The sequence below is a fragment of the Mus caroli genome, unplaced genomic scaffold (genome assembly GCF_978045245.1).
Source record: "Mus caroli unplaced genomic scaffold, Mus_caroli_1 scaffold_9, whole genome shotgun sequence".
In the NCBI taxonomy this organism is placed as follows: domain Eukaryota; kingdom Metazoa; phylum Chordata; class Mammalia; order Rodentia; family Muridae; genus Mus; species Mus caroli.
In genome coordinates, this window is record NW_028227264.1 from 107,899,914 (window position 1) to 107,925,770 (window position 25,857).

A 25,857-nucleotide genomic window follows, 5' to 3' on the forward strand; every position below is an offset into this window, starting at 1 on the left:
ACGACACTCGCTGCTTTTGAAGGGGCTTGCTGGGTTTCTCAGTCTCCTACTTACCACCCCCTCTGGGGTCTGGAAAGGGGGAGGGAAGGGCGGCGAGGGAAAGGGACCATGTGGGTATTTCCCCACCCTGGCGAGCCAGGTCCTGAATCATCCCCTAGCTGGTAGCACTTTTCCTCCGGCAAGTCACAACTTTCCCTAGAATAATACGGTCTTGTACTTAAAAGGAAGAGTGGTGGGAGACCCGAGGGGCGGGGAAGAGGAGTGAGGAGAGAGAGGGGCGTGGATCGGCCGATCCCGCCCAAGAATCTGCCGAGCTGGAAGGCCGCCCGCTGCGAAGTTGCGAGCCTGGGTAGGAGGTGTCGGCTCTGAGTGCGATTCCCGGGAGGGAGGAGTCAGAGCGGCGGGAGGGGCGGGGCGCCGCGCACCTGAGCACGGAGGGCGGAGCTTCGGCGCCACTCCCTCCGCCCCCTTTCGGGCCGCAGGGACTCGGCCCTTTCCGCCCCGCTTCGGCCCCGCTCGGTTCCCGCCCCCCTCCGCCCCTCGCTCGCTCCCTCCCTCCAGCCAGGGACAGCCCCCGAGCTCAGGCCGGCGAGTTTGCCGGGGCTGGTTGTGCGCGTCCCGGACGCTCGGGCTCACCTGGACAACCCGCATCCCCGCCACGCTCCTTGTCCCACCTAAAAACTTCTCGGAGGTAAGGGGCTCTTCCGGGCCACCCGCACCGGACTCGCGCACGGGTCCCCTCTCCGCTGGACATGTCCCCTCCGGTTCCAGCCGGCTGGTGGCTCTCCGCGTCCCGTCTCGGAATGGAGGCGTCCGCGGTGCGGAGCTCAGGCCCGCGCGAGCGGAATGGGAGTCCCGGGGAGCTGTGCACACAGGTGGCAGCGGCGCGGGTGTCCCCGTGCGGGGTCGGGAACCTGGGTGCGACGGGGAGGGCGGCGAGGGTGGGGCCCGTCTCTTCCTCTCTCTTCCTTCCCCGGGGTCGGAGTTCTCGGGGTGCACCACAGAGGTACGTCCTGCGAACTTGGCGGCTGGGACCCGCGGCCACGCCGAGGGCGCGGCGATCGCTGTCCTGCGGCCACCCGGGGACCTGACGCCGCGCCCCCTCCCCCGCCCCGTGTGCTTCCTTGCAGAGCGACGGTCGGGCAGCGCGCTCGCCCCGCGCAGTCCCCAGCGCTTTCTCGCTCCCCGGGCAGGCGGCGGCGGCGGCGGCGGCGGGAGACGGGAGTCGCGGCGTGAGGGGCGCCCCCGCCGGCCCCTCTGGGAACATGGCGACCGGCGGCTACCGGAGCGGCGGCAGCACCACCACGGACTTCCTGGAGGAGTGGAAGGCGAAGCGCGAGAAGATGCGCGCCAAGCAGAACCCCGCGGGCCCGGGGTCGAGCGGCGGGGATCCAGCCGCCAAGTCCCCCGCGGGATCGCTGACCCCGACCGCGGTCGCGGGAACCTCGGAGCTCAACCACGGCCCCGCGGGCTCGGCCGCACCTGCCGCCCCCGGGCCCGGCGCCCTGAACTGCGCTCACGGCTCGTCCGCGCTGCCCCGCGCGGCTCCCGGCTCCCGGCGGGCGGAGGACGAGTGCCCTAGCGCCGCTGCGGCCGTGGGAGCGCCTGGGTCCCGGGGCGATGAGGAGGAGCCGGATAGCGCCCCGGAGAAGGGCCGCAGCTCGGGACCCAGCGCCAGGAAAGGCAAGGGGCAGATCGAGAAGAGGAAGCTGCGGGAGAAGCGCCGCTCCACCGGCGTGGTCAACATCCCCGCGGCGGAGGTGAGCCGGGCGGGGCGGGCCGGTGCGGGGCTCGGGGCCGCCTCCCGAGTCTTCCACCAGGGAGCTCCCTCGGTCCGGGGCCCAGAGTTCCCTTCCACTCTCTACAGCGGGGATGGAGTTTTACTTGGAGTAAATGATTGCTGGGAAGTTACCCCGACCCAGAAAAGTTGGACACGTGCTCTTTTTTCCGCCCCTGGAACCGGATTATTGCTTTAGAATGATAGACAGTTGGTATTCCCCACGATTTGGCAACCTAGACTTCTGTCTGTATGTCTGTCTGTCTCTGAGTCTCTCTCTCTCTCTCTCTCTCTCTCTCTCTGTGTGTGTGTGTGTGTGTGTGTGTGTGTGTGTGTGTGTGTGTGTGTGAGAGAGAGAGAGAGAGAGAGAGAGAGAGATATCGAGTGTTAGGGAAATCGATTCGTGGAGGTGATGACGTCTTCTGATTTCCCACGTGTCCATCTCGGGCTATCAGGTTGTTTTATCTCCACTTCCCTAGCAGTGTTTACAAGCAAAGGCACCTTTAAAGAAAGCGTAGCCTTAGCAATATCTAAGCGTTATCTCGCAGTAAACCCATGTTAAAGTCGCCCCAGCGGTATTTTGGACAGCAGAGATGCTGTAGCAACTAAGTTCTGGAGTCTCAGGAACTAATTGCGGTCTTGAACAATCAGGAAAATATTTGTTGGAGGTGTGTGCTCTTTATGTTTGTTGTGTGTGTGTGTGTGTTATGTCACCAAACATTTCTTCTTGCAGCAGGAACGTTCTATTAGAGAATTTGAAAGTTTGAAAGATTTTTAACCAAGTGTATAGTATAATTGCACCTCCATCTACCTGAAAGGAAGCAATTCCAAAACTGGGGGAAGTGGTTTGACCTCTGTGTTTCACTCGAGGAAGCCACATCTTTTACTCGATGGCTTTTCAGTTTTAACTCTCCACCCACAATTTTTTAATTCTTGGCTTTGTTATCCATTAAAGGGCTGTAAAAACATTTACTAACTTTGGGCTGAGAATGTAGCTCAGTAGTAGAGCATTTGCTTAGCACCCATTAAGGCCCAGTGTTTGGTCCCCAACACTGCTTAAACAAAACAAAACATAAAACGACATTGAAGCCAGGCATCAAGGCTCACACCTGTGATTCCAGCCCTGTGAGGCAGAGACAGGAAGGCAGGGAGTTGGAGACCAGTCAGGGCTATGTGTTGGAGAGTCTGTCTCCACCCCCTAACCCCCACCAATTTACTAACTTTACTTGTGGGTTAGGTAGTTTGTAGTAATGAATATATTAGGATCATAATTTAAAGTATTAATATGACTTTTATACCTAGAGAATCAGTGTGTCTTTGTAGGATATATTTTTGGACTTTTATGTGAATGTCTCAAGAGATTTTTATCAGCCAGAACAACTGTCCTGGTGGCTTGCCACTTATTCAAGATATCTGTTACTCATTAAAGTTTCTTTCAAAGGAATTCATAAGAATGGTAATCAAATTTCCAGGTTTCTTCTCTCTCTCTCTCTCTTTTTTTTTCAAATGTAAAAATATGAAGGTTAAGGGGAATTGAAGACACAGCTTTGGGAAGGCTGCATTCCTTAGCTTTATTTTTAACAGCATCTTATGGTCCAAATAAAAGAACTTGTCATTTCCACTATTCTTTCAGGGTTCATCTGACAGGGGTCTTATTTTGGGAGATATGTTGGCAGATGTAAAACTTCATTTTTTTTGGCCTGGCTGCTTGTGCTAAAATTATATATATTTTAAATTACTTTGAACAACAACAACAAAAACAGGAGAAATAAGTAGGGTGTATCTTGTGAGAGGGCAAGAAACATCTTTTGTTAATGGGTCCTCCTCTGAGTGAGTGCGGGAGCCCAGTGCTGGGAGTGTAGATGGCTCCCCTCTGTAACTGAGCCTAATGCTCTGGAATGTTTTTCGTTTGGGTGTTGGCAACTCCCAAATTTAATCTTCCTTAAAAACAAACAATCCAGGGTACCATTTTTTCTTTTTTTGGTCTGTGGAATTTGAACCTTTTTTATTGAATAGGGAATTGAGACTTGCTTTCTTTTACTGGTAACCATGGCTCCATTTCAAGCTGGAGGACCCAACAAAACAAAGCCATATTTCACCACAGTATCTAATTAGCAGGCATACTTCTCCACTGTCTCCTTCCCTGAGTTTTAGAATTTTAGACTTTTTATTTTATTTTATTTTATTTTATTTCTTAGATGGTTTTACCAGTTGTGGAATATATATTTTAGAATGTTGAGGCTGAACCATTTCCCCACTTTTCAGGTTGTTGCTGACTTAGAATTATATGCCATTTCTTCTAGTGGAACAGTGAAATCCACTTGCTGCTGGGTTTATGTGGGCTACGTAGTTTAACACTCCTGTTCTAGTAAGCTGTATTTTATAAACTTCTTAGGTACCGCCCACCTGTCAGTAGTGAAACAAAGATATATTTTGTCTACTGTCCAGTGACGCTTGCATTCATTCACACTGTATGCCCAACCACGTTTATTTTCCCTTTACCCTGCAGTATGCCTACAGGACCTTTTTCAGGGTTTGAAAAAATACTGTTCCTTCAAGAAGTTAGTATTGTTGGCGGTGGTTGTGCATATTTTCGATCCCACCACAGACGCAGAGACAGGCAGATCTCTCTGTGGTTGGGGCCAGCCTGGAATAAAAAGTGAAACCAGCCTGCTTCCCTTCCCCCCAAGGTGTGCTGATTAAACATCCGTGTGGTGAGTGTGTTCTGGCTTTCCCTAGCTCACTTTATTATTCTATTGTCTTAGTTAAATTGCTGCCAGGAAACCGGTTAAAACCACCCCATGAGGGCTAGAACACAGGGCTGATACTGTGGGAGTGGAGCTTAAACATCCACATTTCCAGATATCCTTTAATGATGCAAGCTCTATAGTTTTCATTAATTAGTTTTGAAACTCATTTTCTACCTTTCCAGTGTGGTAGTAACTAGCTGTAAGTGGGGTAATCAGTACATGGTATGCTACCTGCTACCTGTTTGTGTTTTTCAAACCAGACAGGCGAGCATTACACGCCTGCATTCACGGCGTCTTGTAAGGAAACTGGGCAAGAAAGGAATAAAGTGGTATAGATTTGGAGAGAGCAAGGCTGGACTCTAGGAAGAAGGGTAAAACTTAGCCCTGACTTACCAGTGTAAGAGCATGGGACCACAGCCCGCTGTTGGTATTTATTGGCTCTTCGTCTAGAGGGAAGAGAGGATCAAGCTGGGACTAACTTGAGGGTGAGGCTCTTGGGTCAAGCCACACTGATTTCCGTGCGCACATATCCAGTGCGCACATATCCATCCGCATATTCTTGTGGATGCTTTCGCGGTATTTTTAAGTGTCAAAGAGTTGTGGTTCTTAACTTTGGCAGCCTGTTGCTATCATGTGTGGAACTTAAAAATAAATGCCCCCCCCCCTTGCTGATTCTTGGCCCTTCCTGCCCTCTACTCCCACTCCCATGTGATTTAATGGGTTTGGGAATGGAGCCCAGGCCTTAATATTTTTATAAATTCCCCATGTAGTTCCAACGTGAGTCAGGGTTAAGAGGCACCGGGTTGCAGTCTGGGGGCATAGAACCGGCTAGGGCACAGGCATTGTCCAGTGATGCTCCCAAGTGTAGGAAGGAAACGAGGCAAGAAGGGTGAGTTGTGGCTTCGTGGACGTCCAAAGAAGCAGCAGCATTGAGAGCTTCTCAGTCTTTATCTGTCTGTTCTGTTTACAGAGGTACTGCCTGAAGACAGTTACCACAGAAAACAGGACTCTTAACTAGCTAAGGATAGCACTGAAGGCTTTATGTTATAAGCCAATATCTACTTGAGCCTTCTACCTGCATAGCGCAGGGCTGAAGTGCATAAAGGTCAGTGCGGCACTGTAACGTAGCTGCTCCTTATCCCCACTGCCAGGGTAGAAAGGAGAGGCTTAGACTTTAAGTGAGTCAAGATTACATAGATATAAACATGACAGTTATGATGTACGGATTAGAAAGGAATGCACTCGGGTGGCTGGAGAGATGGCTCAGCAGTTAAGAGCACTGACTGCCCTTCCAAGGGTCCTGAGTTCAATTCCCAGCAACCACATGGTGGCTCACAACCATCTGTAATGGGATCCGATGCCCTCTTCTGGTGTGTCTGAAGACAGCTACAGTGTGCTCATATACATAAAATAAATAAATCTTAAAAAAAAAAAAAAAGGAGGAGGAGGAGGGTCGTCTCTTGCTTTCTCTCTAGCCCTCCTGTCCCCTCTCTCCCCCTCCCTTCTGTGGCTGTGAGGGGAAGAAAAAGGAATTAACCTTGCATTATTTAGCATATTTCCTTATCTTTTCCCCTTTCATGCTTTATTAAAGTTGTCACTGATAGTTAGGCATTTGAGAGAGAGAGCCTGTGAAGTTTGGAGCTGAAGAGAAATGAAGCCAAATCTGTAGGCTCAGAGATTGCTTTCTGATCCTCTCTAGTTTGCTTCAGAAGGTGTTTAACACCAGGGTGAAAAAACCACCAAAAGTGAAGAAGATACAAAATAGTGTTTTCTTGTTTTGTTAGCAGTTAAAAAATGTATACTTTACTACTACTATTCAAATGATTTTTTTTTTCCTGTCAAGATTGTGTTGCTACTGTAGCATTTGAACTCAGCTTCAGAGTTGAGGCCTGAGGATCCTTTAATGCAGAGAGCACTTTCCCAGGAGTGCTGTTGAGAGACACAGCAGTTAGTCAGCATATTTGCTGAACCCCGAATGGGGCATGTTCTACTTAGTAAACCTTATAAATCCGGGTCAATTGGGAACTGTTCTTAGTGCATAGCAAGCCCTGAGTCCTGAGTGGCTTCAGGGTTTGCACTGTCCCCCATTCGCTGCGGCATGTCATTCGCATCTGAGTCATTGGTAGTGAGTGTCTCTGCTGATTCATCACACAGAAAGGTAGACAGTCTGGAACACGATGGGAATCCAAAAGGGCTTCTTAATCTACCCGGAGGCTCTAATAAGAATACAGGTTGGAGAGAGGGCTCAGTGGTTAAACGCACTGACGGCTCTTCCAGAGGACCCGGGTTCAATTCGCAGCACCCACATGGCAGCTCACAACTGTCTGTTAAGTGCAGGATCCAACACACTTATACAGACAGACATGCAGGGAAAACACTGATGCACAGAAAATAAAAATAAATAAACTAAAAAAAAAAAAAGAAACCCAAAAACCAAACACAAAAACCCAAGAAATACTGATACAAAAATTTTTGGAAGTTTAAAATTGTTGGTAAATGTCCGGGGCTTGCAATTTTCTCAGGTTCATTTTTTCCTCCTTTAAAAGCGGAGAGAGCCACATACCGTAAAATCCATCCTTTTAACAGTGTGTACTATGGGGCTGGGGACCTATTGTTCATCGCTAGAGCCCTTGTTAACATGCATGAGGCCCTCGATGTGACTCCCGGCGAGCAAGAAATGAATGGGTAGTTGTGTTCCTTCATTGTACTCAAGGCTGTGCTCTATAAACAGCCTCATAGTTTTGTCTGGAGTTTCCTTTATGTTCTGGAACCTGTAGTTGCCTAGTCTTCCACTCAGCAAAGTACAATAGTATTCACACTGACAAGGTAGCAATTTTAAGTAATTTAATAGTAATCTTTCCTGCCTTTCACAGGAAAGGACTTCTCATCTACTCCTTTCTTCAGTTTTACATTTTTTTTTTAAACTTGGGCACCTTCCACTCATAGTTTCTGCTGGAAGTTGGTGCTAGAGGTATTTAACTGGATGTAAAGTTTTACACTTATTTTGGGATTTTCATGGAGGCCTGCGTGCCTTGAGAATATCGATGCATAGGGAGAAAAGAGCAGAGCTTGACATGGCTTGAAAGTTGAACCATGTTAGCTAAAAGCAGTATCTTTTGTGGCTTGGGTGGGGGACAGCCCACCTGTGTGACACTTACCTGTTATTTTCAGCAGACTTCCCAGACCCACCTGGGTAGAGGGAGTCACCTGAGACTGTGTTTTGACATGTTCTTGAAGGATTCGGGAGTGTGTGTGTGTGTGTGTGTGTACTGTAAGTTTGAGAAGACCTGACTTGAATAGCCTTTATAGTTTACTGGTTTATCCAATGAAACTAATACTACTTACCTTGGAGAATGTTATGTGATTCTAACAAACTGATGTGGGTAAGACAGGCATATTTGGAGGCTTAGGTAGGGAGATGGGGGTCTGGGACCTGCCTGACCTCTACAGGGAGACATTGTTTCCAGGAAAAAAAAGTTATAAAAAATGTTCAAAGGATCGTTATATGAATAATAACGATAACTGCTTGTTGTGTAGTGGGCTTAATACAAAGATAGCAATCTTTTCTTTTTTTTTCCTCTCTTAAAACTTATAGACAGTTTAACAGAAATAACTTGAAGCCTTGGAAATGTATACCACTTTAAACATTTATATAATGTCATGTATTTAATGCAAAATGTTTCCCCTTTGCTTCTTGTCCTTTTGTGTTTGTCACTAGCCTAAACCACAGAGAAACAGTGTAATATTTATATATAACTGGAACTTATCTGACACTCATGTTTTACATAGGAAAAGGGGGAAGCACTCGATACATTTATTACATTTATGGAAACCTTTTAACAGCGGACAGTTCCAACTCTGCGGTGGTTTTCTGGCCTGCTTATCAGAGCTTGTGTTAGATGCAGATGTATCAGATTAGATTAGTTTTTCTTTGCTTCCTACTGTTGGGCAGATGGCTTTGTGGACTAGCAGCTGATTCTTTACAGACTTGGAGGAGACGGAACTTCCTGTTTGTTCTAGCCAACTGCAGCAGAGCCATGATACCTCAGCCAGCTGTGCCTTTAGCTTACCTGTACGCCTGGCACCACGACACATGCGGTCTGTAAGAACACTGAGTCTCTAAAAGTGACTAAACAGTACATCTCAAAGGTAGACCTAGCTCAGCATATCTTTAGAAATCATTACTATCAGTGCAAGATTATGTCGTTTTTATTTTTTTCTCCTGCATACCTAAGATTCATAGTGTTGACATGAATCAGTTCCAATTTCATATACTAGTCCTGAGGTTAGAACTTTAAAACACACACTTTGACCTTTAGTCTACTATCATCAGAATTCCATCCAAGAATGGAGTCAAGAGAGAACTCTGAGTGCTTGTGAGAAAACGCCAAGAAAACCGAGTCTTTTAAGTTCAATGTCTTCAAAAACATGGAATTGTTCTTGAGATGTGTTTTCATGCCCCGCCCAGGTGTGGTGGATAGGAGTGAGTTTACTTCCATTATTTCTCTCACTGGCTACTGTTTATATACCTCTATGGAAAACCATGGTTTTTGCCACGTGCTCCACATGTGGCTTGTCCTTGGGATTCTACACTTTACTCATGTGATTCCTCTTAATCCTCAGAGAATAAATTGTCTGATGCTCTGAATAAAGTTTGCTGTTAGTTAAAAAAAGAAAGGGGGGGGGGAGTAGCAATAACTCCAAGTTCAAATCTTAATATATGATTTGCTGCTAGTTGATCACGATTTGTTTTCAGAAATATTCATCAAATTCCCCCTCCTTTTCCCCTTCCTGCTCTTCACCTTCCCCCTTACCCTCCCTCTCCCCCATCTCCCTCCTTCCTTCCCTCCCTCCCTTCCTTCCTTTCTCCCTCTCTCCTTTCCTTCTCTCTCTCCTTTCCCATCCTTGATTCTTCCTCCCCTTCCCTCCCCTTCCTCCCTCCCTTCCTCCCTCCCTCCCTCCCCTTCTCCCTTTCTCCTTTCCTTCTCTCCCTCCCTTCCCCTGAGACAACAAGGTCTCTACGCAGACTATGTTGGACTTGAACTCACAGATACTGTCCTGCCTCTGCCTCCGAAAGGGCGGGGATCACAAGCCAGCACTATAAGCCCATATGTTAAATATAGGAAACAAATGCTTGAAACATGTTTCAGACAGTCTTGTTTTGTGTTGAATATCGAGAAATAGGACCATTAGGTTTGAAAGCCATTAGGATTGTTTAGTTAGGGTTTTGCTGGAATGGTTGGATATGAAAGTTTATGGTGCAGATCAGTTTACACATCTGTAATCGACACGCAGGGTAATTATATAGGGTTACCGAAAAGAGAATTGAGTGAAAACCACTGTCTAATGTCTTATAATCTAATTCAAGACTAATCTTATCTAACAGTATGTAAAACTATTTTTTCTTTGAGGAATTGCTGTATGATGTGTGGATTAACTTTTTCCTTATTTTTGGAGTTGCAGAATATTTTTGCTATTAGAAAAGATTGAAAATCTTTGTTGTGAAGAACAGAATTATTCAGAAAATAATGCTTAGGAATATGAGTAAAAGACACATACATATAATTTATTCCTTTAAAGTGCACAGTTTGGGGGCTGGACAGATGACTCTGTGGGAAAGAACCACTCTTCCAGAGGACCCTAGCTCAAACCACCTGGAACTCTGTGTGTGTGTGTGTGTGTGTGTGTGTGTGTGTGTGTACAATTAAAAATAAAAATAGATCTTCTAAGATAGTTGTTGAAAGTGTAGCTCAGTGGTAGAACAGTGAGTTTCTGGGTTTGATCCCTGAGCAGAAAGAGCGAGCCAGGGAGGTTTAGTTATAGATATAGCGGGGTTGTGCTCACCAAAACAGGCAGAAAAGATGCTTTTAGGATTTAAGTCCTTGACAAACTTCTTGACATTCTACAACATCCGGTCAGACTCTGACCAACGTTGAAGCAGGAGTAGAGGCGCGGGGACGGGGAGAAAATTGCTTTTGTCTCTGTCAGTTATTGCCTGTGCCATTCAGAGTAGGGGAATTCACTGAACTATGTCTTGACATTTATTTGCAAGGTGGGTATTTTCCCCATCCTTGTACAAGCCAAAGAATTTGAACCTGAAAGAAGCTGTGTCTTGCCCAAAGGCTGTCCTGACAGAACATGGCCTTGGCTTCTGATCTGTTTGGACGCAGGGCTCACAGGTCGGTTATCATTGTTGGAAACACCTTGGGTCCGTTCCATTAGAAGTAACTTTGCAGAGAGTCTAAGCTGGGGTGGGAGTAGAGGACAGTTACTGAGGAACGACCAGCTTATCTTGGGATGGATCCCAGCGGCAAGCCAAGGAATCCAACTGATTTCTGTGGCTCTTTATGAGTATTTTGGCAGGGCGCTTCCTTCCTCTGTCCATACCTGTTTGTACAATAGCTCTCATTAGTTTCTGGAAAGGAAAAGGTTACCTGCCTAATGTGAAATCCTTCCTAAGAGGATTCTTTGTTTAGGAACAGATAAATCTCCTGAAGAGGAATGAGCTGTATAAAGCAGCGTCAAACAACAGATGTGTGGTAAAAGAAAGAATTTCAGATTCCTGGTTCGAAAGTAAGCAGCGGCTGGGTGGTGGTGGTGGTAGCGCACGCTTTTAATCCCAGCACTCAGGAGGCAGAGGCAGATAGATCTCTGAGTTCAAGGCCAGCCTGGTCTCCAGAGTGAGTTCTGGAACAGCCAGGGCTACACAAAGAAACTCTCATCTCAAAAGAAAACAAAAGGAAAGAAAAAAAAAAAAAGAAAGAAAAGAAAGAGAAGGAAGTAAGTAACTCGGGGATAGAATCTAACACAAATGTAACTTTATAACAACGACATTGGTGAATGACTTTGGAGGTGGACAGAATGAAATGAGGTGAGATAAAGGAAGTCTGCTGAGAGCAAGCGTCCTGAATCTGGGCCAGTGACAGGGCTCAGTGGGTAAAGAGCCTATGGCCAAGTCTGAAAACCCGAGTTTTCAGATGAAGGAGAGAACAGATTCTTGCAACTTGGCTTTGGACTTGCATGTAGATATCATGGCAGACACTCTCCTCCTGCCTCCAAAATAAGTGAACCAATAAAAAGATGCAATATCTTTTTGTTGTTGTTGTTGTTGTAATTGCCAGCCTAGGATCTGGGTGTAAGTCACTCCGAAGTTTACAGCTTGCTGTTGTTTCTTGAGTTTGGACTGTGACAGGCAGGTATCTGTTGCCTTCTTAGCTGCTTCTCTTCCTTCTTGGAATACAACTCCTTAGAGGACAGGCGCCACCTCGGAACCTTTCTCACTCCTTTTCCAGCTTCCCCGAGCGTTCCTTCCTCTCCTTTGTTTCCCACTTGTGATTTTTGAGGAGCTCAGCACTTTTCCCAGTCATGGTTTTAGGAATGACACTTGTTTTGTCTCGTGTGTGCAAGTGCACGATGTATAAGTGACTACGCGCGTGCGCGTGCGCGTGCGCGTGCGTGCTGAGGCCAGAGAGGATGTGAGATATCCAGCTCTATACTGCCCCATTCTGGAAGACCCAGCTGTTCACCGAACCTGGAGCTCCCAGGCAGGGTTCTGGCTAGACTGGCTGGCCAGCAGGTCCCCAGGATCTGCCTCTTCCTTCTGCACCCACCCCGAGATGCATGTGGCTGTGTTGTTTGCTGTGTGGGTGCTAGTGATCCAAACTCAAGTCTGTGGGGTTTATTGTGGTAAAGGGACGCCATGACCAAGGCAACTCATATAAAGGTAAACATATAATTAGGGCTGGCTGACAGTTTTAGAGTTCAGTCCATTATCATGGTGGGAAGCATGGCAGCATACAGGCAGACATGGTGCTGGAGGAGCCAACAGTTCTAGGAGGAGGCTCTCTTTCACCACTGAGGAGAGCTTGAGCACTAGAGGACCTCAGAGCCCACCCCCACAGTGACATACTTCCTCCAACAAGGCCATGCCTCCTAATAGTGCCACTCCCTACCGACCAAGCTTTTTTTTTTTTTTTTAAATTTATTTATTGATTATATGTAAGTACACTGTAGCTGTCTTCAGACATTCCAGAAGAGGGAGTCAGATCTCGTTACGGATGGTTGTGAGCCACCATGTGGTTGCTCCGACCAAGCTTTTTTAAACCTCCACTTTATGCTCCCATACCAAGCACTCTCTTCTTTCCTGTACCATCTCCTATCTCCCACCTTTCACTTATCTCTTGAGATAATCTCTCAACAAATTGAGAAACTTGCCCTTTTTGGGGGTGGGGGGTGGAGGGGTGGGGTAGACAGAGCTGTCTCTAGGTATCCGCTTCCTCCACCAGCCCAGTGCTAGAGTCACAGATGTGCATTAGCCAACCCAGTTTTTAGTTGGATACTTGGATCTGAACTCGGCTCCTTCTGCTTACATAACAAGTACTTTATCTATGGATCCATCTCTACAGGCCATTTATTATGACAGAAGTAATCAGAAAGGAGAGAAACGATTCCCAAAAGGATGTATCTAATCAATTGTAAGCTGTTCGGCTGTGTTGCTAATACAGAAAACAACCAAGGAGATCCTTAGAGATTGGCTATCCCAGGAAGTTTTGTGGTGGAAACACATTTGAGACACTTCTTTTTCTTTCTTTTTTTCTTAAGGTTTTATATTTTAGTTCCGAACAAGCCTTTTTTAGTTCAGGTGCATCAGATAATAGCCAATCAGACCCCCAATTTTCCTACCCATGACTGAGTCTCCAGAGGTTGCAAACGTTACCGTTCAGCATAAGCTGTCAGACACGCTGTTGTGTGTGAATCCTTCCTTATCGACCTAGCTTTGAGAATACAGCTTCCAGTGTCTTCTCTTGGAGTTGTACCTAAGTTTGTTACCAAGTCTGGATCCAGCGGGGAGTGGGATGCGTTTGCATTTGTTCCTTAGCCAAGAATCACGGGACTCAGAGTCTTGGGAGAAGCCTAGCCAGGCAGAGATGGTGCGCCACAGCAGAGGGAAGCAGACAAGCGAGGCATTTCTTGAAGAACTGATTCGTGATAATTCAATGAAGAAGAGAAGTTTAGTCCTGAAGAATGGCCAGAGGAGCAAGCCTGAGTGAGACAGAGGTTATGTCAGGAAAGAAGAGTGGGTGAAAACCTTAAAACCCTTGTTAGGATTTCAGAGCTGCTAGGGCGTGTCCCTAAGGTTGTTCAAGCTCAGCTGGGAAGCTGCATTATTATTATTATAATATCTATTATATCTTTTTTTTTTTACAGTTCAGTCATAATTGTTTCTGTTCTCTCATCAAGTATTTTCACAGCCACAATTTCTTTACTTTGGCCACATTCTTACGACTCATTCTTTTCTAGTTCTGCCTGGTAAATTACAGAGATAAAGTTTGTACACCAGGCTGGCCTCGAACTCAGAAATCCACCTGCCTCTGCCTCCCGAGTGCTGGGATTAAAGGTGTGCGCTACCATGCCCGGCCCTGCTCAGGTTTTTAATGTTATTACTTATTCACTTCATGTCTCAGTTGATATTTTTCTTTCCTTTTTTTTTTTCTTTTTCTTTTTCCATGCTGGCGTGTACCCAAGGCCTTACAAAGGTGAGGCCTGTGCTCTCCAGCTGAGCTACAACCCAAGACCCCATGTTTTGGAAGTTCTAATTCCCAAGATGCATGTATGAAAACCCAGAATACGAATACATAGTATCCTGCTTATTCTTAGCTCTTATTTTCAGCACTCGCAGATCAAATCTAGATCAGAATGACTGAATTGTTTCGCTTTATATTAATCTTTACTAATGAGCCAGAGAATAGTCTCAGTTTTAGTCTCCAGGAATGAGAGAGAGAGAGAGAGAGAGAGAGAGAGAGAGAGAAAGAGATGGTGCATGCTACTAAGAAAGGATTTAATTTAGAGAACTGTTAACTGTGTACCAGAAGAAATGACCTGTCTATTCCTGGTGGGGAACACAGTTTGAGCTTTTAGTAGTGCAAGCCATAGTTAAAAGTTCTGCTCCTTTGCAAAACACATGAAACTCAAGAAAAACGAAGACCAAAGTGTGTACACTTTGCCCCTTCTTAGAATTGGAAACAAAACACCCACGGAAGGAGTTACAGAGACAAAGTTTGGAGCTGAGACGAAAGGGTGGACCATCTAGAGACTGCCATACCCAGGATCCATCCCATAATCAGCCTCCAAACGCTGACACCATTGCATACACTAGCAAGATTTTGCTGAAAGGACCCTGATATAGCTGTCTCTTGTGAGACTATGCCGGGGCCTGGCAAACACAGAAGTGGATGCTCACAGTCAGCTATTGGATGGATCACAGGGCCCCCAATGGAGGAGCTAGAGAAAGCACCCAAGGAGCTAAAGGGGTCTGCAACCCTAAAGGTGGAACAACAATATGAACTAACCAGTACTCCCGGAGCTCGTGTCTCTAGCTGCATATGTATCAGAAGATGGCCTAGTCGGCCATCATTGGGAAGAGAGGCCCCTTGGTCTTGCAAACTTTATATGCCTCAGTACAGGGGAATGTCAGGGCCAAGAAGTGGGAGTGAGTGGGTAGGGGAGTCCAGAGGGGGGGTGTCTAAGGGACTTATGGGATAGCATTTGAAATGTAAATGAAGAAAATACCTAATTTTAAAAAATAAATTTAAAAAAAAAGTTCTGTCCCTTTACTGGGGCTGCAGTTAGAATGGTGTAAACATTTAGAGGCTTCTTCAGAAGCCTGTGGGCTGAAACGCAGAGGTCTGAGAAGAGGGTACTGTTTGGCTTGGCAAAGGGGTGCCTGCACTCAGATCCTTAAATGGTGCCTCCAGCTGTCTGCTGCTGGGTAACCAGCCTTCCAGGGGCACTGCAAGGCTGGTCTCTGATGCTGCCTGATGAGATGCTGCCATGCTAAAGAAGAGAAGTCCAGCTGACAACGATGGGAACAGGGGTCAGGCGGGCCAGGCCAGTAAGCAGAGGCAAAGAGGCAGAGGCAGGTCCCTTTTCCGGCTTTTCCCCTTCTGCTCTGTGTAAACAGAGACAGGATTAAATTGGTTTGTATAACACTGGCCAGAGTAATTGAGAAAATTATCCTCTAACTGGATGCAGGTTTTTAAAATATATATATATATATATATATATATATATATATATATATGTACATACATACATACATACATACATATATTTTGACACACCAGAATAGGGATCAGATTCTATTGCAGATGGTTGTGAGCCACCATGTGGTTGCTGGGATTGAACTTGGGACCTTTGGAAGAATAGTCAGTGTTCTTAACCGCTGAGCCATCTCTCCAGCTTTTTTTTTTTTTAACTTATTTATTTTAGGTGTTTGGCCTACACAGCATGTGTGCACTGTTCTCAGAGGCCAGAATCCCTTGTTACTAGAGTTACATATGGTTGTGAACCTCCATGTGAGTGCTGGGAATGAAACCCGGTTCCTCTGGAAGAACAGCCAGTGCTCTTAACCACGGAGCCACCTCTCCAGCTCCTAAGTGGGTATTTCACAGTGTTGGGGAAGTCCTGGTCCCATTTTTTAGTTGTGATAATGGTTTCCTCTGTTTTGATGAACTGTGTTTACAAATAGAGTCTGTAAATAAATGAAACTTAAAATCGAGACTAGTGATGGACAAATGAGGGCACATATTATCTTTTCTACTGCCTATGTTTTCAGTTTTACGGAGAGAAATTAGGTGTGTGTATATGTGCATGTGTGTGTGCATGCACATGTGTGATGTGTAAGTTAACTGATCCTGATAGAAGAGTATGCGTATGGTCAAAGGCAGATAGTAAAGTCCTTTGATAGTCCTGTGGAGAGGCCTAAGCAAGGCGATACTAGGAGAGAGGGCTACAGAGTGGTGATATACTTCAAGGCCGTCAGGGAAGGCTTTTGTGAAACCAGGCTTTTGAACGGAGATCTGAATTTGGGGAATGAACCGGCTATGTACACATTAAGGGAAGGTCCTGGTAGAAAGTATAGCGCCGGCTTCAGGGGCATGATCTTGCAGTGTGCATTGTATTAGAAAGGTCGCATATCTGGCCTGATGCCTGGGTGTGAAGAGAGGAAGGCTTGGGGTCTTGACAGGTAAAGGGCGACAGCAAGCTGTGTAGTCAGTGACTAGAAGTTCATTGATCCTGGTTCTCATGGGGTACAGTAGTGCATCCTGCAGTCGAACCTGGATGCCCTAGGTGAGCGCCCTGCCAGATGGCTACTTCCTTTCATCACACCCCCCCTTTTTCTTCATTTGTTGAATTACTGTTTAAAAGAGTGATTACAAAACATTTACTTTGTAGGCTGGCTAACTATGGGTATGCAAGGTAATTATTGTTAGTTTCTCCAGAAACTCTAGATTCCTGAGAGTATCTATAGCAGCTTGTCATGTAAGATTATAATAGTGGGCTGGAGAGATGGCTCAGTGGTTAAAAGCACTGACTGTTCTCTAAGAGGTCCTGAGTTCAATTCCCAGCAACCACACAGTGGCTCACAACCATCTACAATGAAATCTGATGTCTTCTTCTGGTGTGTCTGAAGACAGCTACAGTGTACTTATATAAATATATAATATAATAAATAAACCCCCTTTTTTAAAAAAAAAATTGTAATAGTATCTTCTTCTGTTAATTGTCCTATGCAAGTCTTTTTTTTTTTTTTTTTTTTTTTTTTTTTTTGGTTTTTCGAGACAGGGTTTCTCTGTGTAGCCTTGGCTGTCCTGGAACTCACTCTGTAGACCAGGCTGGCCTCGAACTCAGAAATCCGCCTGCCTCTGCCTCCCGAGTGCTGGGATTAAAGGCATGTGCCACCACGCCCAGCCCTATGCAAGTCTTAATGCCTCAGTCTGCTATCCTTGGCCTAGTCCTGGAAGTATCTAGCCTCTGTACAATCTAACTTAGGCCTAGACAGAATGCATTCAGCCTCTGGGATTTACTGTTGAATAAGCTTACTCTTTCCTGGTTCTTTCTGAACTCTGGCTGGCTGATTCAATTCAGCTGTTCTGACTTAAACTCCTCTCCAAGTTGACTGGTTCAATCTGGCTTCTGTCTCCTTGCCTCTACTGAATTGCTCTGCTTGACCTCAAACTAACTCTGGCAATCTGCTCTAATCTTCTGGCTCCTTCTCATTCTCTGGCTGATTCTGTCTTCACCTGTGTCTAGCTTGTTCTCTCTCTCTGCAACTGGCCCAGTAAACCCGCCTCCTTCTCTTTCTCTCTCTTTCTGCACTGCTCTCTTAAGTAGTTTCCCTTTCCTCTGTCTTCTTGTGAGAGTTGGGCGTATCCTATTCTGTCAATCTATCTCTGATTCGTCACTTTGCCTGCCAGTCAATTAGACATCACTTTCAAACATGGCTGCTTCCTTCTACAAACTAACTTTACCCTCATTGTTTGGGATTAAAGGTGTTTCCTAAAGGCATGTCTGTATTCTAGCCAAAGGGACTAAATGTATGTGCAAAGATTAATCCATACCACAACGAGAAACCGCTTTTTCCAGTAAATAATACAATCTCAGGGTTCACAGTGTGATCGAAGATCCTGCAACACAAGAAGAATTTAGTATATTCAGATGATGATTTTGATTTTAGGTGATTTTATTTAAATTTAATTTTTCCTCCTAGAGTTCTCTAAACATCGCAAATATTGAGTAATACATTTAAAACGTGTAGCACAATTTAGATATCTGCTTTTGGAAAATGTAAGCTATAGCTTTAATGTTGCATACTAGGAAATACCCACTAATGATTTGTTTGAACAGTTACAGCCATTCCTGTTAACTCTGATATCATTCAAATTGATCCCATGTTGTCTTGGGAAGCCTGATGATGATGATGATGATTAGGGTGGGTTTTTTGTTTTGTTTTGTTTTGTTTTAGAGAATGTAATTGACCAAGAAAAAAAAAATTAATGAAAAAAATTCAGTAGGCATTTGATTTGCCCTTTAACAAATTTACCACCTAATGCATAAGGTTACGGTAAAATGTATTGTGTGTTTTGTCTCCAGCACCAGCAGGAACTTGAGAGGTGGCTCAGTGGTAAAGAACCCAGGCTGCTCTTGCTGAAGACTGGAGTTCCAGTCCCAGCACCCCTGGAGCAGCTCACAGCTGGCTGTCACTCCAGTTTGGGGATCTAGGCTCTCTTCTGGCCTCTGCACCAGGCACACAAGAGAAAACAAAAACTTTATGATTTTAAAAATGAAGGGAGGGGGCTGGTGAGATGGCTCAGTGGGTAAGAGCACCCGACTGCTCTTCCGAAGGTCCAGAGTTCAAATCCCAGCAACCACATGGTGGCTCACAACCACCCGAAATGAGATCTGACGCCCTCTTCTGGTGTGTCTGAGGACAGCTACAGTGTACTTACATATAATAAATAAATCTTTAAAATAAAATAAAATAAAATAAAAATGAAGGGAGTCTCCTCTTGCTGTATTGTAAGGAACTGAAAAATGTGACTAACACTATTTCACATAAACACTTATTTTTGCCATTTTGTGGGCTCTTAGGTTAAAACTGTTGGCATTTCCCTCCTTAGGCGAGCACCCTGATAAAAATTCAGAAAGGAATAGTGATTATCATTTTTTAAATAATGTATTTAACAGTTTGAGTGTATATTTTCTTTTTTCCCCCCATGTATCTTTAGACCTTTTAAAAAGGAGTACCTGAGAGTCTCTTAACTAAGGATGTAATAATACCTGTTAGGGTGATTGTCTATTGTGCTTCTAAGTTACTGTCCAATGAGAGTGTAGGTAATTTGCATGAGGAGGGATCATCAGTAGCCCTGCTTTGCATTGCAAAGGAACTTCTGAGTCGTGTGTGTGTGTGTGTGTGTGTGTGTGTGTGTGTGTGTGTGTGTATGCGTGCACGAGAGGGTGCGCGTGTGCACGTGCAAATCACCTTTTGTTGTAACTTGCATTAAAATCAGTGTACCCAAGACCCTAACTTTAAGGTTTATTGGCCCTCCCTAGCTTTGCTTCATGCTCTAGGATGGGGAATTTTGTCCATATCTCAGGCCACCAGCATTTAAGACTTGTCCTCCAGGATCTCAAAAACTGAAATCCTTTTAATAAAACCAGTCAGGGTCTTTGAAATGTCTGAAGTATGTAAGTCAAGATAGGAGAAATCTTAAAGTACACCACGGTCTTCATCGCTGGGCTTGTCTCTGAGTCCTTCCTGTGTCATGGTTCAGGAGCCTGTGTGAGTTTGCTTGTGTGCCTTTAGTGGGGGTAGTGCAGCCCCATAACCCTTGTCCTCATTTTACACACACACACACACACACACACACACATACACACACACACACACCATCTCTAATCTAACCTCAGGTATTGATAGAGTGTAGAAGGGCAAAGCAGAGCACCCAGGCACCTGGAAGCACACAGAGCTAGCTCCTCTGGGGACCTCTGCTACTTTAATGCCCCAGGTTTAATGCCCTAGGCTTGAAGCATGAACCATTTCACTTACCCTAGGGAAATAAATTTCCTTGTTGCTGGAAATATTAAAATATTCCACACTTTTATTAAGAAAAAAAAAAAGCAAGTAAAGAAAACAAGATAGTATAGCGAAACCTATGTACAGATGTGCCATTGCATACATATCTTCAGTAATTAATCAATTTATGCCAAATCTGATTTCACCCATTCTCCTAACCACATTATTTTGATATGGTCCTAGATTTCCTAACATATTACTCATAAATAGAATGAATTATGAAAGATAGGACTCTTGTTTTTTGGTTTTGTTTTTTTTTTTGTTTCATTTTTTTTACAATAACCACCGTATCACTATTTTTTATAAATAATAGTTAAGCCTTAAGAGTTCAAATTTCCAATTTTGTCTTGTGATTTTTATATATTAACCAAATAAGGTCTTATATACTGCAAGTCTGTCTGCCAGTTTGTTTTTGCAATTTATTTGTTGAAAAGAGATGATCATTTGTACTGCAGTGTTTATCTTCAAGTTCAACACAACCATTGGAATTCATTATTTCCTGTCAAGTGTAGGTTAGGTTTAAGCTCCGGTTCAGTCATTGCTTTTGCAGGAAGAATGCTGCTTCTTAGGTGGCTCTCTGCTTCTGAAGGAGGAATCACAGCCTGGCCCTTTTCTTTCTGTGATGTGAGTCAGATGTACACCTGTCACCAAACTTTACTTGAGGGATCCCTTCATGTTCTTAAAAATTACCCTGTGGAGTGCTCTCACAGATTTTTTTTTTTTTTAATTTTTGGGGCGTTTAAATATTACCATTTCTACAAATATTTGTCTTATTAGGAACTTCAGATGGATAAACTTTAGGGATTTATGTTGTTTAGAAATAGCAGGAATAAACTGTCTTGTGTATGCTTACGAACATCATCGTTGCAAAGGCTGTTTCACAAGGCAGAAGCTTAGGAGACTCATGTTCTGCCTTCTGTGTCTTTGCTCCCCAGCTGCAGAGCACAGCTGCATTCTCATCATTCCCTGCATCACTGCCTCCTCTGCTTGTTTTGAAACCGTGGGTCCTGGGGCCTTGCAGCTTGATGCACATTCCTGAGAGGGAGAGAGAGGGCCAGAGGGCCAGGCACACAGTGGCGCTGTGGAGACTGCTTTGATGTTGCACACTCTGGCAAGCCTTTGGGATCTACATGGTCCCTAGACCATGCTTCTGCAACGCTTAGTTTTTAGTCCATTTTTGTTTCATCCATCCATCCATCCATCCATCCATCCATCCATCCATCCATCCATATTTCTGGTTTTATAAGACAGGGTTTGTAGTTCTGGCTGTCCTGGAACTCATTCTATAAGACCAGGCTGGCCTTGAACTTGAAGATCTGCCTGCCTCTCCCTCCGAAGTGGTTACAAAATGGAGATATTCTGATTAGAGATTTTTTTTTCTTTTTTCTTTTTTTTTTCTTGTACACCAGTGATCTCCTCTGATTAACCATTTAGTTATGGAGATGCAGTTTGCAAAGTTAAGGTCCTTTCTGAGGGAGCCAGAACCGAGAGATTTGTACACTTCAGCGTGTGAGTCTCCCGGTGGAGGAAGGCTCCGGATCTGTTTGCTTTGCTCTCTTGAATTATTAAGATGGAGCTGCATCTGATTGGCTGTGTGTTTTAGTACTATGTCAGATGACACTATCAACTATCTAGGAAGCTTGCTTGAGGAGTCTGGAAAGGACAGGCTCTTTGCAGTTAGATGGTGTCAGCCCTCAGCTTCCTTGTAGAAATGTGGTAAAGTTCAACAAGATAACACATGTGCATAGTTTAAAGAGCTTGTTTATTATAGGACAGATTACTGTTAACTCCATAGGAGGCCAAAAAAAAAAAAAAAATACAGACTCTGTTACAGGATGGAGAGTTTTGCTCCAGTTTGGTCTTTAAAAGTCTGAGCTGTTTAATGTGCTTCCAGAATTACTTCCCAGATTTGAGTAAAGACAGGAAGTTGTAAGAAGGCATGCATGATAAAACTCAGACCCTAAAACTTGGAATAGAATAAAGTGGAGAGAGGGAGACGCAAGTCACAACAGTGTAAGCAGTAGATTAATTAGGCACAATAAAAATCCAATTCTTGTTCTTAGCCACGAATGGAAAGGGGTCATCTTAATTGCTTGCTTGCTTGTGTATACTTGAGAGGAAATGTGAAATCAGTTTTGCTGTACTTAAAAAAATGGGTACTTTAATTGACTTCTGGAATTTTTATGATACAATAGACGAGACAAGTTTATTGAGCTCACTATATATAGATCTTGAGCTATTTGGCAGTTGAAATAGCTATTTAATGTGGGTTAGCAGTGGGAAGTATATGCGTTGGAGGATGGAAGGAAAGCTAGACCAAGTATAATAATCTGTCAGCAAAATAAATCTTTCCCAGTTAGACTTGCTTTCTGTTGTTTTTGGACTCGGTGGAAAATTGTTTGAGAGATAAGAAGTTAATAGCATGGTTACGGCCTGAAGAATGTTCTGAGTTAGATATTTGTAGACTATGAATAATTTAAAAAAATTGAAATAGATTTTGTATTTATAAAATTTCCTTGAAGAGAAAAAAAATGAATCGGGTTTGGGGTGGTTTATGTCTGTGATCTTGGCACTCGGAAGCTGAGGCAGGAGGATGGCCTCATGTTTACACTGCGAGACCTTGTTTCAAGCAAACAGACTTTTTTGAGAAGCCTATAAATAGTACAATCATTCCGAGGAAACACACCTTACGTTGGAGAAGAGATGAGATCTTTTCTTCCATTGTTTTTAGTCTGTTTCATATTTATTGAGGTATAGAGCAAATGTTACAATTCAAGCCCCAAAGTATACATTTTCTTGACTTTTGGAAAAAGCGTTATTGAACCGCCCCACCCCTCCTGCCACACTGGAAACTGAAGGGTTAACATCCCAAGTAGGTGAGAAAGGCAGTGACCAAGTTCAGCAGTCCCTGGGAGGTGACTGGCATGTGCTCAGCCTTTAGGTCCTCTTTGTTTCTTCTTCCCTTTCTTTCTTTTCCCCCCCCCCTTCATGTGCTCTAGAGCTTAAAGAAAGGTACACTGGGCTGGGCAGTGGTGGCGCATGCCTTTAATCCCAGCACTCAGGAGGCAGAGGCAGGCAAATTTCTGAGTTCGAGGCCAGTCTGGTCTACAGAGTGAGTTCCAGGATCCAGGGCTACACAGAGAAACCCTGTCTCAAATACATGCATACATACATACATACATACATACATACATACATACAAGAAAGGTACGCTGGAACCTGAAATAGTATAGTTGGTAGAAGATTTGGTCTAACATGCAGAAAACATGTTCAGTCCTCACCACCACAGAAGCCAGGTCTGGTGGATCATGTCTGTACCCAGGAGGATTGAAGTTCATCCTCACCGTAATTAGTTTTAGGCCAGCCTGCTCCAAACAAGATACTCTGACCTTGAATCACATTTATGACTTTATTTGTTAATATCATGTTTAAAATGTTGATGATCCAAACCCAGACACTATGGCAGATCCAACAAGAGCTTGCTAACAGGAGTCTGATATAGCTGTCTCCTGAGAGGCTATCCAGTGCCTGGCAAATACAGAAGTGGATGCTCACAGCCATCCATTGGATGGAGCACAGGGTCCCCAATGAAGGAGCTAGAGAAAGTAACCAATGAGCTGAAGGGGTCTGAAGCCCCATAGGAGGAATATCAATATGAACTAACCAGTACCCCCAGAGCTCCTTGGAACTAAACCACCAATCAAAGAAAACACATGGTGGGACTCGTGGCTCTAGCTGCATATGTAGCAGAGGATGGCCTAGTTGGTCATCAATGGCAGGGGAGGCCCTTGGTCCAGTGAAGGTTCTGTGCCCCAGTATAGGGGAATGCCAGGACTGGGAATGGGAGTGGGTGGGTTGGGGAATTGGGGGTGGGGGGTGGGGGGAGGAGATAGGGGATTTTAGGAGTGGAAACTAGGAAAGGGGATAACATTTGAAATGTAAATAAGGAAAATATCTAATAAAAATGTTGATGATCTAAAACATTTTTTCCAAAATAACCTATGATCTCAAACATATCTACTCAAACACTTATCATTTCTTTACTGTCTTAAATACCTTTCAGAGACATTTTCTTTTTTTCTTTTTTTTTTACATTTTCTACTTTATATTTTCTGAGGTTTTTTTTTTTTTTTAATGAATTTTTGTTTTTTGTTTGTTTGGTTGGTTGGTTGTTTTTTTTGAGACAGGGTTTCTTTGCATAGTCTGGCTGTCCTGGAACTCACTTTGTAGACCAGGCTGGCCTCCAACTCAGAAATCCGCCTGCCTCTGCCTCCGGAGTGCTGGGATTAAAGGCGTGTGCCACCACGCCCGGCTTGTAATGAATTTGAAATCTCCTGCAAGTTAAAAGTACTAGAGTTAAGGGTTGCTGAGATGGCTCAGCAGTTAAGGGCACTTACACTCCAGCAAAGGACCTGAGTTGGCTTCCCAGTGTCTGTGACCGTCCTTAGCTCGACATTTTCATTCCTGTTAGCAAATGTCAGAATTTCTATAAGGTTCTTAATGCCTTGTTGTGTATGTGTACTGCGCTGCTTTAGTCGATATCAGTTGACCTACACTTAGGTTGATTCAGTTAAATGGCTCAGTGTGAGAGCACAGGCCTACAATGTACCATGGCAGGTGGCGGGGTGGGGGCAGGGTAGAACGGAAGGGAGAGGGGGGAGGGTTCTATTCTACCATTTGGAAGTCTGTTGTGAGCATGTAACTGTACATAAATCAGTGGGTTACATGAGGGTGATGATATTTTAACCATGTCATTTACCTTTTTAACGTTTTGTTTCATTAAGTAACACATATTGGCTGCACTGTTCAGTCTGAACCCTCCCTCCTCAAGGGGTGGCCCCAGTGGTCATATTCCATTTAGATGGCACGCAAGCTTTTCAATGCTGCCTCATGAAAAGTCATAGGGATGAGAGGAGCAGAGCAGAGCAGAGCAGAGCAGAGCAGAGCAGAGCAGAGGGAGGGAGGGAGGGAGGGAGGGAGGGAGGGAGGGAGGGAGGAAGGAAGGAAGGAAGGAAGGAAGGAAGGAAGGAAGGAAGGAAGGAAGGAAGGCAGGAAGGAAGGAAGGAAGGGGCTTTACTCCTATGTGTGTAGATTGATGCAGTGTATTGTCTGCAAGCTTCACAGTTAGCAGGCTTTTCTAGTTTTAAAAGAGCTTTCTGTGTGTGCATGCGTGTGTGTGTGTGTGTGTGTGTGTGTGTGTGTGTGTGTGTGAGTTCATCAGATCTCCTGGAACTGGAGTTGTAAGTGGTCGCGAACTACCTGGTGTGGGTGCTGGGAACTAAACCCTGGTTTTCTGCAAGAACAGCAAGTCTTCTAAACTCCTGAGAGGTTTCTCCAGCCCTTAATGGAGCTTTAAAAGTTACATTTTAAATGTTCTTTTAGACCTATTTTTTACTTTACCCATATTCCCAGAGACTTTTCTGTCAAGATTGTGATCATACAAGGTAATGGATTTGAATCTTCTGCAAGTTAGAAACAGTGTATGTATTTAAGGGGTTGGCAGGACAGTTCAGTGGTTAAGAGCACTTGCTGTCCTTCGAGAGGACTTGAGTTTGGTTCCCAGCACCCCAGTCTGTACCTTTAATTGTGGCTCTAGAGGATCCACACCCTCTTCTGGCTTCTGAGAGACTCTGCACTGATATACACAGACCTATACACAGACATACATACATATACATACTAAATTTATTTTTTAAAAAAATCTCAAAATTATACTTAAAGATGGAAATATAAGATATTACAAGCAGACACTTGTTTGCCTGTATTTTTATTCTTCATATTAACTGTGTCATCTGTATGGTCCCAACCTCTTAAAAACTATGAGCAAATGTTTTTGGATATCCTACTAGATCTGTCTAGTCTAGCTGAGAGGAGAGAGGTCTAACATGAAATAGAATTTCATGTTCATCACCTGG

The 25,857-nt window shown here is 44.6% G+C and overlaps 1 protein-coding gene across 1 annotated transcript in view; it reads left to right on the top strand.

Annotated features, from left to right (window-relative positions):
* Positions 1–545: 545 nt before the first annotated feature.
* Pawr (pro-apoptotic WT1 regulator) overlaps positions 546–25,857 on the top strand; it is an 85,082-nt gene continuing 59,770 nt past the window's right edge. The window contains exons 1-2 of the mRNA XM_085843143.1: positions 546–691; positions 1,131–1,760. Of these exons, the coding sequence (XP_085699269.1) occupies positions 1,266–1,760 (495 nt within the window). The 5' untranslated portion in view covers positions 546–691; positions 1,131–1,265. The remainder of the gene's footprint in view (positions 692–1,130; positions 1,761–25,857) is intronic.